This window comes from Pongo pygmaeus, chromosome 6, assembly GCF_028885625.2.
Source record: "Pongo pygmaeus isolate AG05252 chromosome 6, NHGRI_mPonPyg2-v2.0_pri, whole genome shotgun sequence".
Taxonomy (NCBI): Eukaryota; Metazoa; Chordata; class Mammalia; order Primates; family Hominidae; genus Pongo; species Pongo pygmaeus.
The window spans coordinates 20,759,490-20,771,752 of record NC_072379.2 but is presented as its reverse complement, the minus strand read 5'-3'; the positions used below and the strand labels follow the sequence as shown (position 1 = coordinate 20,771,752).

The window sequence follows — 12,263 nt, the reverse complement described above, 5'->3', positions numbered from 1 at the left end:
TGCTTTCTTGCCCTTCAGAAATGTAATTAGACTGTGTAAGTAAGTAGCTGTCTTTCGCTCGATATTTTTTCTCTCTAGAGTAAAACATTTAGAGTTAAAACAAGTGACCTGTTTTTTTTTTTTTTTAAAGTTAGGAAACATGATAGGTATCCTTAATATGGAACAATTCAGAGTTCATGTGACACCATCTTTCATTTTTATCAGAACTAAAAACTGAGGTTTTGTATTTATTTTTTTCTTGAGCCCACATGAAATGTTCACGGGATAGCTATATTAAATTAGTGTATGTATACTGTAGTAGGTATAGCATGTATGCTGTATAATTAATATGTTTTAGAAAATTGCTCAACTCAGATCTGGTGTTTTTCTTTTGCTCAGAAGTGTGATGTGTTCTTATTCTGTAATAATTTAGTAGACTTCTAAATGAGTATACTAAAGTAAAGAGGTAATTAACTGGTACAAATATCACCATGCCTATTTGTAAGGCATCACTAATTTATATCAGAGACCTGCATATGGCCTCAGATTCCTCCTGTTTCACTAAGCCACCTATTTTCCATTTCTGCACTATGTGTTTCATGGTTAGGTGGCCAAGTACTATGCATGTATCTCAGGTATCTTTAGTGTGAAGTCTGCACATACCGTATATGAAAGAGATGTTTTTTAAAGTGAATGTCCCTAGAGAAGCCCTTTTGGCCTTCGGCTGCAAGTTAATGTCATTTCAAATAAATAAATAAACACTCTTTACACCTGAACTAACCTAACTAGCTTCAGATCACTAATCATATAAATTTCTTGGGGCAGTTCCTCTGAAGTTGTGAAGAATGTGGTAGTATAAAATAGCCTTTGTGGCCGGGTGCGGTGGCTCACGCCTGTAATTCCAACACTTTGGGAGGCCGAGGTGGGCAGATCACAAGGTCAGGAGATCGAGACCATCCTGGCTAACACGATGAAACCTTGTCTCTACTAAAAATACAAAAAATTAGCTGGGCGTGGTGGCAGGCGCCTGTAGTCCCAGCTACTCAGGAGGCTGAGGCAGGAGAATGGCGTGAACCCGGGAGGCGGAGCTTGCAGTGAGCAGACGGAGATTGCACCACTGCACTCTAGCCTGGATGACAGCAAGACTCCATCTGGAAAAAAAAAAAAAAAAAAAAGTCTTTGTACTCAGTTTATGAAAACTGCTCAAAACCTTTAAATTAATGTTATTACCACCAACTAAACTTTCTAGATGGTGTCCTAAGGGCCTATGCAATATGAAAATTCATTCTTACCTGTTTAAAAACTGCCCAGTCAGCCTTGCCATAAATGGATAATTGTTCCTACTGCATCCCACAGTATTATTCTTTCTAAAATTTCTGAGATCCAGAAGAGTGATCTGCTCTTGCCCACATCTTTCCCACATCATTTCTGTTTTCTCCAAGCCCTGTATATGCTGGTGGTGAGCAGCCTTTTCAGCATATGGGTCAAGTCTAGAAAATTAAATCTTTTCTGAACTGCATTAAAATTTTTAAGCCATTTTATCTTTATCAAGAAACACGTTGTCTACACTTAGATGTTTTTTGTTTTTAGAATTTAAATTTCAGCACCTACGTAATTTTCATACCCACTGCAGTATTGCAGTATAATGCTTTACTATGCAACACATTTCTCTTTCTTTCCTTTCCTTTTCTTTCGTTTTTTGTGTTGCTCTATCTCCTAGACTGGAGCACGATAGCACAGTCACTGCTCACTGCAGACTTGACCTCCCAGATTCAAGTGATCCTCCTGCCTTAGTCTCCTGAGTAGCTGAGACTAGTGGCACACACCACCATGTCTGGCTGAGTTTTTTATTTTTTGTAGAGACGGGGTTTCCCTATGTTGCCCAGGCTGGTCTTGAATTCCTGACCTCAGGTGATCCTCCCAACTTGGCCTCCCAAAGAGCTGGGATTACAGGTATGAGCCACCGCGCCCAGTGCTATTCAGCAAATATTGTTGTTTGCTAATACTTTTCTGAAGCTTGTTTATTTTGCTCTTTTTTCTTTCTTGCTAGTCTTACTAGCTACTTAATGTTAAAACATGTATACTCTTACAGTACCTCTATACATTCTTTAAAACAAGGTATTTCCATTGCAAATGAGACGGGCAGCTATGTCATTAACACAAAATCCTTTTATGTTGAAAATAGTTGTCATCAGCTACTTTTCTGTTCTTACAAATCATCATGGCAAGAATTTAAATTGCTGAGCCAAATTAATAAAGCTTAATTTTTAAAACCCAATCTGTACAACATAACTTGAATTATTATTATTTCTTTTTGAGATAGGAGTCTTGCTCTGTTGGCCAGGCTGGAGTGCAGTGGTGTGATCTCCACTCACTGCAACCTTTACCTTCTAGGTTCCAGTCATCATCCTCCCTCAGCCTCCTGAGTAGCTGGGATTACATGCATGTGCCACCATGCCCAGATAATTACTTTTTTTTTTTTTTTTTTTGTGTAGAGACAGGATTTCATTGTGTTGGCCAAGCTAGTCTTGAACTCCTGACCTCAAGTGGTCTGCCTGCCTTGGCCTCCCAAAATCCTGGGGTTACAGAAGTGAGCCACCATGCCTGGCCTGATTTTTTTTTTTTTTTTTTTTTTTTAAGATAGCATCTTGCTCTGTTGCCCAGGCTGTAGTGCAGTAGCATGATTTCGGCTCACTGCAACCTCTGCCTCCCATGTTCAAGCAATTTTTATGCCCCAGCCTCCTGAATAGCTGGGGTTACAGGTGTGTGCCACCATGCTGAGCTTGTTTTTTGTATGTTTAGTAGAGATGGGGTGTTACTCTGTTGTCCAGGCTGGTCATGAACTCCTAGCCTCACATGATGTGCTGGGATTACAGGATTGAGCCACAATGCCTGGCCTAACTTGAATTTAAGAATCTCACCTTAACCAAGCTTCACACAGGTCTGAGAGTGATTATGGATTCAGGAGTATATATAGTCACTTATGAAGAGGTATACATTCTCTTTGTCATCTGGACAGAGCTTCATGTGGTGAGGGCAATTTTAAAGCACTATATAGACCCAATGAAGTGTTAACCTTTCCCATAATAACTAGAAAACCATATTACCTAACTGAATGAGATCTGTGGCTTTGTAAATAACTTTTTTCTGTGAATTATTTATATGAAAACGCTCACTTTAAGACACATGTTTAGACTGCAATTAAATAAAAGTAAATAAAACTTTTGGAAAAACTTTTTTGCTGCTCAAACTATTTAAATCCTGCCCTTGCTAAGTGTTAATAAATCCCTCAGATGCATTTTTTCCCTATTCTGAAAGTGTAGCTTGTCCTGCTTTTAAAGGGGGCAGGCTCTACTTCCTCAAAGTACCTACCCTTTAATTTGTTGGATATTGCATTAATGCTTTTTAATAAACTTGGGGCTGGGCGCAGTTGCTCACACCTGTAATCCCAGCACTTTGGGAGGCTGAGGTGGGTGGATCACGAGGTCAGGATTTCGAGACCACCCTGGCCAATATGGTGAAACCGTGTCTCTACTAAAAATACAAAAACTAGCTGGGCATGGTGGTGCTCGCCTGTAGTCCCAGCTACTCGGGAGGCTGAGGCAGAAGAATCACTTGAACCCGAAAGGTGGGGTTGCAGTGAGCTGAGATCAGGCCACTGCACTCCAGCCTGGGCAACAGAGCAAGAGTCCATCTCAAAAACAAAACAAAACAAAACAAAACAAAACAAAACAAAAAAAACTCCCCTCATTTTTTGGGTTTCTCAATTCAGTTATTTTTATTTTTTTAATTTGTATTAATCCCTTAATACTCCATTCATGGCAATCAATTCAGTTTCTAAAAGACTTCTTAATAGTCATTCTGATAAGCTCTTCTTTCTAAGGAAGCAGTTAAGCACAACATAACACCTTTTGCTTGTTTCATTGTTATTTTTCTAGCCAGTCCTGTAAAAATCTGATACTGAGCTGGGCACGGTGGCTTATGCCTGTAATCCTAGCACTTTGGGAGGCCAAGGTGGGTGGATCGCTTGGCCAACATGGTGAAACCCCATCTCTACTAAAAATACAAAAAATTAGCTGGGCGTGGTGGCGGGTGCCTGTAATCCCAGCTACGAGGGAGGCTGAGGTAGGAGAATCACTTGAACCTGGGAGGCCAAGGTTGCAGTTAGCCAAGGTCACGCCATTGTACTCCAGCCTGGGCAACAGGAGCAAAAAAACTCTGTCTCAAAAAAAAAAAATAATCTGATACTGATTATATTATATGGACTTAAAGTTTTGTACCTGAATGAGGACAAAAAAATATACAGTTTAAGACATGGCTATATCTTCATTCCCGTGTTCTTTCTCAGGATAAGCAGAAAGATAAGTGTCCTCCTATACCTTAAAATGACTCTACTATTGTAAACTACATATTTAATCAAGCAGTAGTTTGCCCTGCCGCGTAATTACTGTCAGAATAACAGAAGTATTTACCCAAAACAAAGAACCTTTGACTAGCAAATAGGCTTTAATTATTGTGAGAACTTCAGCAGGGGTAGCAACTCAGGACCTAATTTTAAAACTAGAAGCACTGAGGATGAGAAGTGAGGCAGTGGAAATAGCTCTGAGCTCTCAGCATCTATAAGTCATAAGGAAAAAAAGTAGATAAAAGATGTATTTGAGGCCGGGCGCGGTGGCTCACGCCTGTAATCCCAGCAGTTTGGGAGGCTGAGATGGGTGGATCACAAGGTCAGGAGATCGAGACCATCCTGGCTAACACGGTGAAACCCCGTTTCTACTAAAAAATACAAAAAATTAGCCAGGCGTGGTGGCAAGCACCTGTAGTCCCAGCTGCTTGGGAGGCAGGAGAATGGCGTGAACCCGGGAGGCGGAGCTTGCAGTGAGCCTAGATTGCGCCACTGCACTCCAGCCTGGGCATCAGAGCGAGACTCCATCTCAAAAAAAAAAAAAAAAAAGTATTTGATAATTATGTTGAATGAATAAAAATAATTAAAAATGTTTCATAAAAGCACATAGTGATAGGTGAGGGGAAACTTAAATCATCATCCTGGGGCAGCCGTGGTGGCTCCATGGTTGAGGCTGGTGCCATGCGGTCTCCCGGTGTTGGCATTGTTTCCCGGCCTTCTCAGTTCTGCACACGGCTACAAAACGAAAGAACAGTTGCCAGTTGGAAGAGGACGTGGATCCAAACCAAATGGAGGACAGATACTCCCTTTACGGACAAGATACTCATGGAAGAAGTCAAGTTAGAAGAGCAGCTGAAGGAGGCTGTGGAAGAAGATAAGCAAGCATTGGCAGATACTGAGGACTTGCTGGAGAGCAGCCAAAAATTGGTGGAGGAGGCAAATATGTATAGCATTCAGGGCTTCTGCAAGTACTCGTTAGAGGTTGCAGATGTTTTAGAGAAGGCAACACAGTGTGTTCCAGACGAAGGACTTAAAGACAATAACCCTCACCTGAAGAACCTCTGTGAGACTCTCACAATGAGTGAAGTCCAGATTCAGGAAGTGTTCAGCAAGCACCGCCAAGCTGAACCCTGTCAGAGCCAAGTTCCACCCTTATGCACGTGAGGTCTTTTTTTCGTCTTTCTTCACATCCGACAGGCAATGTGCCAGTGTTGTAACAAGGTTTGAGGGAGGCATATCTCACACATGAAAACCCAGCGTGAAAACCCAGTCATCTCACTTATGAACCACAGGAAGATCTAGCATGAGGTCTTGTTCCACATGCTGGTTTAGGGGAAAGAGCTGACCCCAATGGTTCTAGTTACAAAAGTGAGGTTCAAGCATGGGCAGCCCCTTAGCCCCACCCTTGTTGATGTGGTGAAGGAAGGTTAGCTGCCTCTTACAAGATTTTTTTTTCTTTAAATCACTTGCCATAATTCATGAAAAGCTGGTTCATGTCATCTAAATACTTTTGACTTTCCCTAAGGCTGTTGGAAAGCAGAAGTAACCAGTAGGTAAACAGAAAAGTAAGCTGATCTCGCAGTTACATTAATGAACTCCTATTCAGGAGTGTGTTCTCTGATTTTTAGTACCACATGTGTAATAATTCCACTTACTTAGTAAAAAAGGCCAATAGGACACTACAGGTCCTCTAGAGTTCATGAATCACGCTGTATCTGCTCAGACTCTAGTGACATCAAAGTCTTTTAAATGAACAAAATGTCTTTGGGAATTCTGCTTTTTGGCAATCTGGACACTTCTGTCTGCACTGTGTGTCTCTTGTGCAGCTTGTAACATGGGAGTTACTGGATTTCTTAGCCCACTACACATTTCATTCAATAAAGGGAAAGCAAGGGTTGAAACATTTCTTATGCTAAAAATAATTTTATGATGACCTTTATGAAGAACATGTGTGTTCCTTAGACACTGTCTAGCTGCTAAAAATGACGGATTTCTGGCTTTTTTGTTTGTTTTTGGAGATGCAAAATGAGCATATGTACCTTAACGGTTCCCACCACCTTTATTTTGCCAGTAATTGAATTTGAGAAAATCAGTTAGTTTTGCCCTGTTTTCTTCATCTAAATGTGGAAATGTTTAAGTCTGTATTCTACTAGTTACTAATGACCTCAAGATATACTCCCTGGTGAGATGGACTTTCTCAGAATATGAGGACTGCATGCTTGGCACACTAAATGTGTGTTTCATTTTTAAAGAGGATTAAAGCCCTCATATGGTTCTTTTCCTTTAAAAAATTATTGAAGGCAGCACAAATTGGTAATACAAAAAAATATGGACATGAAGGCTAAAACCTAAATAGATTAAGCAAACATCAGTACAGACAAAACTTAATGAACCCAGAAAATAGATTGTGGCGATTCACATTGAAATGATGGAAGTTCTGGATGAAATACACAGAAAACATAGTCAAGGAAAATAGTCAAAGGTTTTCAGAACTGGAAGTGGAAACAAAGATCTCAGCCAGACTGTTAAGAAGTGTATAGAGTGCCTCTCAGCATAATATTCAAAGATAGACACCCACTTGTCAATGTCTTAATCACAGAGTAAAAATTTATTTTAGAAAAATAAAATGACAACTTTACTCAGATGTTATAGAAAAGATGCCGGGCGCGGTGGCTCACGCCTGTAATCCCAGCACTTTAGGAGGCCGAAGAAGATGGATCACGAGGTCAGGAGGTCAAGACCAGCCTGGCCAAGATGGTGAAACCCTGTCTCTACTAGAAATAAAAAATTAGCTGGGCGTGGTGGCACATGCCTGTAGTCCCAGCTACTCGGGAGGCTGAGGCAGGAGAATTGCTTGAACCTGGGAGGTGTAGGTTGCAGTGAACTGAGATCACGCCACTGCGCTGCAGCCTGGCGACAGAGCAAGACTTCATCTCAAAAAAAAAAAAGATTATAGAAAAGATGATCCCATACAATGATTAGAGAGTACTTGAGGAAAAGGATTTACTCACTGCTCTACTATCTTTTTTTCTTGGAAAACTATGACAAACCTTTTGGAGTTTTGTAGAGCCTAAAAGAACTTACCAACACAAACCTGCTCTCATTTTGCCCCTTTGGCAAACACTGTGAGGGGCCTGAGAGTTACCTTATTTGCAGGCTAACAAATTAACCTGCCATGGTTTCACAGATACTGGCCAAAGACACGAGTCTCCTGGGTCAGAGACAAAAGCCAGTTTCTTTCAGCAGTAGTAGTAGCCAGAGCATTTGCATTTGTGCTTATCCCCGAGTATCTGTTCCTATGGGATAAGGCACACAAGACCAGGGAAAGCCTGTGCATGCAGTGAGTTGTATTAGAGGAGAGGAACCCTGGACTTAGGGATCCTTATTAGACAGTAAGCATTCTACCCTTTTCTCTTGAAGGAGGCACTATCTCTGTCTCCTAAAGCTGTTTTCTATACAGAAATCCTTGAAAAGATGTTGCAAAACAAAGTCAGTCATTGCCTCTGCTCACAGATAGGTAGAAAGAGATCTATGGAGAATTGTCTTCAGCATCTTATAAAGGGAGGAATGGTAATAAATGGCCACATTTATTCATTCAACCCATACTGAGCACTAACCATGTGCCTGGCCCTGTTCTAGGCATGAGGATATGGTGGTGAACAGTGCCCTTGTGGAGCTAACATTTTAGTTGGGGAAATGGACAATAAGCAGATCTGTTACATAGTGTTAAGTCCTACAAGAATGGAAAGCAGGATGAGAGACAGAGTGGCAGGGGAGTTCTTTTACATTATGAAAGCAATACTGTACTGGAGCATAAACTGCAGTAGAAATAGAAAAGGAGTTTTCTGCATTGTATTGTAAAATTACAGGGGTTGTGCGGAGCTGGGGGAGGAGAACATGATCCTTGATACCAATAAGACAGGCCTCTCCGGTCTCTAAAAGGAGCTCAGAGAGTTTCTAGTTGGAAGCGAGCACTACAGGTTAAGTATCCCTTATCCGAAAGCCTTGGGACCAGAAGTGTTTCAGATTTTGGGGTTTTCCCAGATTTTGGAATATTTACACATATATAAGATAACTTGGGACTGGGACCCAAGTCCAAACACAGAATTCATTTGTTGTATATATGTGTTACATACATAGCCTGAAGGTAATTTTATACCATATTTTAAGCAGTTTTGGACATGTAACAGTTTTGGCTGCTTTTTGACTCCAGCCCATCATCACATGAGGCCAGGTGTGGAATTTCCCACTTGTGGTGTCATGTCGACATTGACAAATTTGGGATTTTTGAGCATTTCAGATTTTTTATTTTTGGGTTAGGAATGCTCAAACCTGTAATAATAATCACAAGAATGAATATAGTTTCTTCTAACTTAAGTGCTAAAATTTGGTGCCAATGAAAGGTGTAAAACCATGTGTAAACTACCTAAAAAGACTGAGTGGATAAGCTTTTGCAGAAAGTACTTGAACTAGAAGGATAGATTTGGGCACTGCAGTGTGTACCTGCTGTCCCCCCTACCCAGGAGGAGGCTGAGGCAGGAAGATTGCTTGAGCCCAGGAATGTGAGGCTGCAGTGAGCTACAATTACATCTGTCAATAGCTACTACACTCCATCCTGGGCAATGTAGTGAAATGCCATTTCTGAAAAAATAATAATAAATAAAACAGTAACAAGTTAAATTATAGCACCATAAAGGAAAATTCAAATATCAGTTAAAATGTTAACCATAATAAAGTTAGACTTGAGAGTTTAATAGTTAAAAAAAATACTCATCTTGGCCAGTCGTGGTGGCTCATGCTTATAGTCTCAGCACTTTGGGAGGCCGAGGCGGGCGGATCACCTGAGGTCAGGAGTTCGAGACCAGCCTGGCCAACGTGGTGAAATCCCGTCTCTACCAAAAATACAAAAATAAGCTGGGCATGGTGGCGGGTGCCTGTAATCCCAGCTACTTGGGAGGCCAAGGCAGGAGAATTGCTTGAACCCAGGAGGTAGGGATTGCGGTGAACCAAGATCGCGCCATTGCCTGATGGGTGACAAGATGGGTGATCACACCTGGGTGACAAGAGTGAAACTCCATCTCCAGAAAAAAAAAATCTCATTTCACACTCCATAATGGTAGTCATTTTGTTATCTAGACCCATTCTGCTTATTAAAAGGATTTGAGGTTTACAAAATTAATTTAAAATAAGAGTGAGAGAACAGAGTCATAATTTGATGGTACTTGGAGTTTATAAACATGTTCTTATGGACATGTTCTTCACGTAGCTACTACTGTGATTACCTACATAGAAGTCCAGGCATAGGCTGGGTGCAGTGGCTCATGCCTATAATCCCAGCACTTTGGGAGGCAGGCAGATCACTTGAGTCCAGGAGTTTGAGACCAGCCTGTTCAACATGACAAAACCCTGTCTCTACAAAAATTAGCTGGTGCGATGGCGCTTGCTTGTAATCCCAGCTACAAGGGAGGCTGAGGCACTTGAACCTGGGAAGCAGAGGTTGCAGTGAGCCGAGATGGCACCTCTGCACACCAGCCTGGGCAAGACAGCAAGACTCTAAAAAGATTTAAAAAAACAAAAAGTCCAGGCTTAAAACTAAAACTAGTTCTCTGAAGAAATATCTCCAGCAGACCTAAAGTGTAGTCCATGGATGTATTTGTCTGGTGATCTAATTTAGTACAGAGATATAACTTGGAGAATGTATAGTGTAAATATATTTCATCAATTCATAGATGAGGGCTAGATGGAAGTCTCCTTGGAGAACTGGAAATAGAGGTTTGGGGTGGTGGTAATGAAAACCCACGCATTTGACCTACAGAGCATGCTCAGATCGAGGCTCATCCTGCTTTCACAGTCAGCTGGGAATGAGTAGGGTGGGTAGCTTTAGGATTTTTCTCATAGAGTAATTCTGGATCTACTTGGGTTCACACCGCAGAACAGGAAGATGATAACCTTTCTGGCGAGCATTGCTAGAAAGATGTGGTCACCACCATCTCACCACAGGCGTTAGTATAAAATAAGCACATTTACTGCTGCTGCCACCGTACCTATCTAGAGAAGGAGACAGCTCCAGTAAGAAAAAGTGAGACTGACGGTATGCCCCACGGTACTTTGTCTTTCTTGTTTGTAATTATAGAATATTATAATGACTGCATTCAGTCTTCCCATTTAAATAGAAAGCCATCTGAGCATGTTCTTGACCTTTTTATAGAACTTGTATAGTGGCTTGAGTTCTGCTAATCATGTAATGAGTAATGAGTGCTTTTAGAATGAATGCAAATGTAATTTTTAGGAAATTCAGGAAAAAATCTTATCAAGAAAATCCAAGGGAAAACAGAACAGTAATAGAAGTACAGATATAGCAACATGGCAAGATAAGTCCACAGAATTTACTTACAGTGTACATACTAGTGATAAAAAAATTAAACAGCCTAGCATTTTTAAAAAAATATTAATTTTAGGCCGGGTGCTGTCTCTTACGTCAGTAATCCCAGCACTTTGAGACTCCAGGGCGGGCGAATCACGAGGTCAGGAGTTCGAGACCAGCCTGTCCAACATGGTGAAACCCCATCTCTACTATGAAAAATACAAAAAATTAGCTGGGCGTAGTGATGGGCAGCTGTAATCCCAGCCACTCGGGAAGCTGAGGCAGGAGAATTGCTTGAACCTGGGAGGTGGAGGTTGCAGGGAACCAAGATGGTGCCACTGCACTCCAGCCCGGGTGACAGAGTGAGACTCCGTCGCAAAAAAAAAAAAAAAAGGTAATTTTTAAAGACAACAGCAATAAAGAATGTTAAATATTGAGAATTTAATGTGGCAAATTAGAAGTTCATTCAAAGAATTAAAAGACAGTTTGATGGTGGCCAGGTGTGGTGGCTTATGCCTGTGATCCCAGCACTTTGGGAAGCCAAGGCGGGCGGATCACTTGAGGTCAGGAGTTCGAGACCAGCCTAGACAACATGGCGAAACCCCGTGTCTACTAAAAATACAAAAATTAGCCCGGTGTGGTGGCGCACACATGTATTCCCAGCTACTCAGGAGGCTGAGGCAGGAGAATCGCTTGATTCTCCTGGGAGGCAGAGGTTTCAGTGGGCCAAGATCGTGCCACTGCACTCCAGCCTGGGCGACAGATTGGGACTCCGTCTCAAAACAAACAAACAAACTTTGCAGGTCAGTATAAACACTTAAAATATCATTTAAATTACAGTGTTTCATTATTTATTCTAGAAAAACAAGAAAACACATATACCATATGAATTTTTGTGAGGGGGTAAAAAGCAAGAATTTGTGAAGCAGGGAGGCTTCTAAATCCAGCAGACTTTTAAATATATTCTAAAATGAAAGTCTTCACACCTAGATGAGATTTGGGTAGAAAATGAAAATATAGAACAGTGAAATAAACCAGAGATTTCAGAAATAGATTTCATTTCTCAGGAGCAAGTTATATGACAACTGGGAGGGTGAGAGGGAATAGGGTCGTGCTTTATTAACTGCTGATGATGACAGATAGGCTTGTATAAAGTTTATTTTAGTTATGTGTTTCATACCACGCACCTTACATTTCAGCCAAATCAAAGAGCTAAACATGAAAATATTGAGAAGAAAGTAGATTAGAATATGAGCTTGGTATGGTGGCTCATGCCTTTAATACCAGCACTTTGGGAGGCCGAGGCAGCCGGATCACTTGAGGCCGGGAGTTCAAGACCAGCCTGGCCAACATGGTGAAACTCTGTCTCTACTGAAAATACAAAAATTAGCCGGGCGTGGTGGCCAGTGCCAGTACTCCTAGCTACTCGGGAGGCTGAGGCAGGAGAATCGCTTGAACTGGGAGGCGGGGATTGCAGTGAGCCAAGATCCCGCCATTGCACTCCAGCCTGGGTGA

General features: G+C 41.4%; 2 protein-coding genes and 1 pseudogene across 13 annotated transcripts in view; 2 read left to right on the top strand and 1 right to left on the bottom strand.

Annotated features, from left to right (window-relative positions):
* The window catches only part of RABGEF1 (RAB guanine nucleotide exchange factor 1), a 77,486-nt gene that overhangs the window by 46,506 nt on the left and 18,717 nt on the right, over positions 1-12,263 (top strand). The window lies entirely within an intron of this gene.
* On the top strand, positions 2,653-5,671 carry LOC134739926 (grpE protein homolog 1, mitochondrial-like). The gene has a single exon (XM_063668325.1). The coding sequence runs from the start codon at positions 5,048-5,050 to the stop codon at positions 5,546-5,548; it is 501 nt and encodes a 166-aa protein (XP_063524395.1). The 5' UTR covers positions 2,653-5,047; the 3' UTR covers positions 5,549-5,671.
* LOC129041861 (small nucleolar RNA U13) lies at positions 5,572-5,682 on the bottom strand (annotated as a pseudogene).

Bases quoted from the DNA above. Each gene is read 5' to 3' on its own strand.
- LOC134739926 (XM_063668325.1), top strand. From the start codon at position 5,048: ATGGTTGAGGCTGGTGCCATGCGGTCTCCCGGTGTTGGCATTGTTTCC.